Consider the following 3,390-nt stretch of genomic DNA (forward strand, 5'->3'; position numbering starts at 1 on the left):
AAACTCAGGGCGTTTTCAGAAGTGTCCAAAGGCTGCTGCGAGAAACTCTGCCACCCTAATGGGTGGAGGGGCGGGCTCTTGATTCCTGATTGGCTCGCGCTGTGGCGGGAAGCGAGAAAGACAGTGGGGGCGTCCCCACGACTGAGTATCTACCCCACCGCCGGCTCCGCCCAGCAGGCTGTGCCCAGTTTACCAAGAAGGCCCAGGTCCCCTGGCATGCATAGGAATCCTCGGAGGGATTGCCCCCCTAGAGACACCCCTGACCTCAGTACATACCCTTTCGCCCTCGACTGGACACACTTTGATCTCTCAAATCTAAGACCCCAATTTTTGGCCGCATACCCCAGGAGAACTTGAGGGGTGCGTCCCCTCCAGACATCCTGCACCCCATATCCTGAGCATCCCCAGGCACCTTGAGTAACATCAGGGCGCTGTTAGCGACTCCCCCACTCCATGCTACCCACCCGCAGGGCTTCTTTTCTGCCTGGTTTTTCCCGCCTTCTGCAAGCTGTCCAGGCAGGCAGCGCCTCCCTGCCCCCTCCGCCCAGGCCTGCTCCATTCTGACCATCCTTGGCAGGCACTGGGCATCTTCAGGAACTGATGAACAGAGAGACCAGAGCTGCGGGGTCCAAACCTTTGCTCCAGCATGTGGGGTCTCTGGCAAAGCAAATTCTGGTTACGGTACCAAACAAGAAGAAAACCAGTAAGTCTTAGAGGGCAATTCCAAGTACAACCACAAGCCATGAGGTCAGAAGTGACCGGCGGCCACGTGGGAGCTGGGATGGCAAGGACACATGGGGTGTGGAGAAGACTTAGAGTAGGGGTGCCAGAGGAGGCCCCGGGGCTGGGCAAAGAACAGGTAAGACCTCAGAGGCCCTGGGAAGGACTTTGTCCTTTCCTACTCTACGTTGGAGGTCCTTAACAGAAAGACTTCCAATTTTTGTTTAACTATTTTTGTTTTTAGAAACAGGGTCTCACATAGCCCAAGCTAGCCTCCAACTTGCTCTGTAGTCAAAAATGACTTTAACTCCAGAGCCTCCACCTTCCTAATTCTGGGCTAACAGAGGTACACTTCCACACCTGGCACATCTTGGGGAGCTCATACAAGGTTGTCCCTCCAAAGATGTTTGAAGTGTCTCCCTATGACCCCACCAGTATCCAGGCCCTCATCTCTAAGATCTGGGGAAGGGCCTTCCCCAGTGAGGTAGACTATTCGTGTGGCAAGGGGTTTCCCATACCGCATAGCCTGGCAGCACACACCTGGCACCCTAGCACTGGGAAAGTAGGGGCAGGAGGACCAGGGATTCAAAGTCATCTTCCCTTAACACAGCAAATCCCAAGCCAGTCTGGACTATATGAGACCCTGTCTCCAAAATGCAAACAATAAAATAATTAACATTAAAAACCAGGACATACAAGGTGGCTTCAGCTGGTAGAGTACCTGCTGCCAAGCTGGATGACTTGAGTTCAATCACTGGACACGAATAGTGGAAGACACTGGTTTCCATGAGCTCCAGCCTTCAGGTGCACGTGGCCACACACATATAAGTAAATAAGTAAATAATTTAAATGTTTATTTAAATAATAAAACAGGGAGACATGATGTCACTGTCTACAAAAGCAATCACACAAGGCAAGTCAAGACAGACCATGGACAATGAACAGGATTTTCCCACGGAGCATCAGGACCTCTGGCTCGGGCCTCAGTGTCCTGAAACTCTCACTACGTGCCCCAGGCCAATCACAAACTTGGCAATCCTCCTGCCTCACAAGTGCTGGGATTAAAGGCATAAACCCCCAAGCCTTCTGGCTTATTTTACTTCAAACTTCACACAAAGTTGTCCAGGCAGCTTCCGGCCTTGGCATCCTAAGTTGATGTGACAGACTGAAGGGTTTCTGTTTTCTATGCTGTCCTAGGAAGCAAAAGTCAGGACTGGGGAGTGATGGTCCCAGACACTGCAGCAGCAGGATCAAGAGTTCAAGGTCATCCTTGGACACAGAAAGAGCTCAAGGACAGCCTAGGCTAGCAGAGAACCTGTCTTCCTTCCGAGAACTCTGGGTGTAGTGATGTCACAGAGGTCACCACAGCTGAGGAGCCCAGGGGGAGCTGGGTGGCACTCGGGGGAGGGGAAGGATGTGTCTCCCCCCGCCCAACCTCCCATGTCTGTGGTGAAGTCCATCGAGGTAGTGCTGCCCAAAGATGCAGTCTACCTGGCCGGCTCGAACATAGACGGGCAGGTGGTCCTCACCCTCAACAGTACCCTTGTGGACCCTGTTGTGAAAGTAGAGCTCGTCGGTAGGGGTTATGTTGAATGGAACGAAGAAATTGGAGAGACCCGTGATTATAGCAGAGATGTTATTTGCAATAATAAGGCAGATTACGTACATAAAACAAAGACATTCCCAATAAAAGGTAAGGATGCAGCCAGCAGCTGGGGGCAGAAAGGCAAACACATCCGCTAGTCAATCAACAATCCCTTGGGAGTATCATGACATGGATTGGAGATAGGTAGAGGGAAGTCATGTTAAATCATGACCATTGTGAAGATACGAAGATGTGGGAACCAATCAGGAGACATCCAAAATGACCTCTTGGAAGGTAATATATTCAGTCCCACAAACGGCTGTGGGAGGCCCTCTAAGAAATCATTCCTGTCAACTTTCTTTTTTTTTGTTTGTTTGTTTTGTTTTGTTTTTCGAGACAGGGTTTCTCTGTGGCTTTGGAGCCTGTCCTGGAACTAGCTCTGTAGATAGACCAGGCTGGTCTCGAACTCACAGAGATTCGCCTCCCTCTGCCTCCCAAGTGCTGGGATTAAAGGCGTGCGCCACCATAGCCCGGCTCCTGTCAACTTTCACGAACATCTCCTTCTGGTACTAAGACTCAAGGAGACCCAGGAAAGGGGTCCTGAAGGTCACCTGGGAGGAGGGGAAGACAGCGCTCAGGACAAAGTCCTCAGTCCAGCCAATCCAGCTCTGGCATATTAATTATTATGGCTCAGATGGAAAGGTATCCTGGAAATCAGGAGCCAAGGAATACCACAAAGTCACACTGCACAACAAACCTCCCATACTACGAGACTGCGAGGACAGAAGGCAGGTTTATACAGAGTTTCTTGGAGCTTTCCAGGGTGGGGATTGGTAGGATTTCAAGTCCAGAGCTTAGGTTGTTTCACTCTGTAGGGCAGGGGCTGGATACAGCCATTGGGGCAATTGGAGTGTTCTGTGAGTGGGACCTGGCGGTGGGAAGTCCTTAGGTTCCCCACATCAGTTCACCTGAGCATCCTGGGAACTCTGTTTCCTTCCCAAACTGTGTTACCGGGTTGTTGTGGGTGTTCATAGGGCTTCCAAATTTGGGATTTGGTTTGGTTTGGTTTTTTTTTTTTTTTTTTT

The 3,390-nt window shown here is 50.9% G+C and overlaps 1 protein-coding gene across 1 annotated transcript in view; it reads left to right on the plus strand.

Annotated features, from left to right (window-relative positions):
- Nucleotides 1-2,157: 2,157 nt before the first annotated feature.
- The window catches only part of Arrdc5 (arrestin domain containing 5), a 6,745-nt gene continuing 5,512 nt past the window's right edge, over nucleotides 2,158-3,390 (plus strand). Inside the window, exon 1 of the mRNA XM_005357854.2 lies at nucleotides 2,158-2,413. Within this exon, the coding sequence (XP_005357911.1) occupies nucleotides 2,161-2,413 (253 nt within the window). The 5' untranslated portion in view covers nucleotides 2,158-2,160. The remainder of the gene's footprint in view (nucleotides 2,414-3,390) is intronic.

This window comes from Microtus ochrogaster, chromosome 22, assembly GCF_000317375.1.
Source record: "Microtus ochrogaster isolate Prairie Vole_2 chromosome 22, MicOch1.0, whole genome shotgun sequence".
Classification (NCBI taxonomy): Eukaryota; Metazoa; Chordata; class Mammalia; order Rodentia; family Cricetidae; genus Microtus; species Microtus ochrogaster.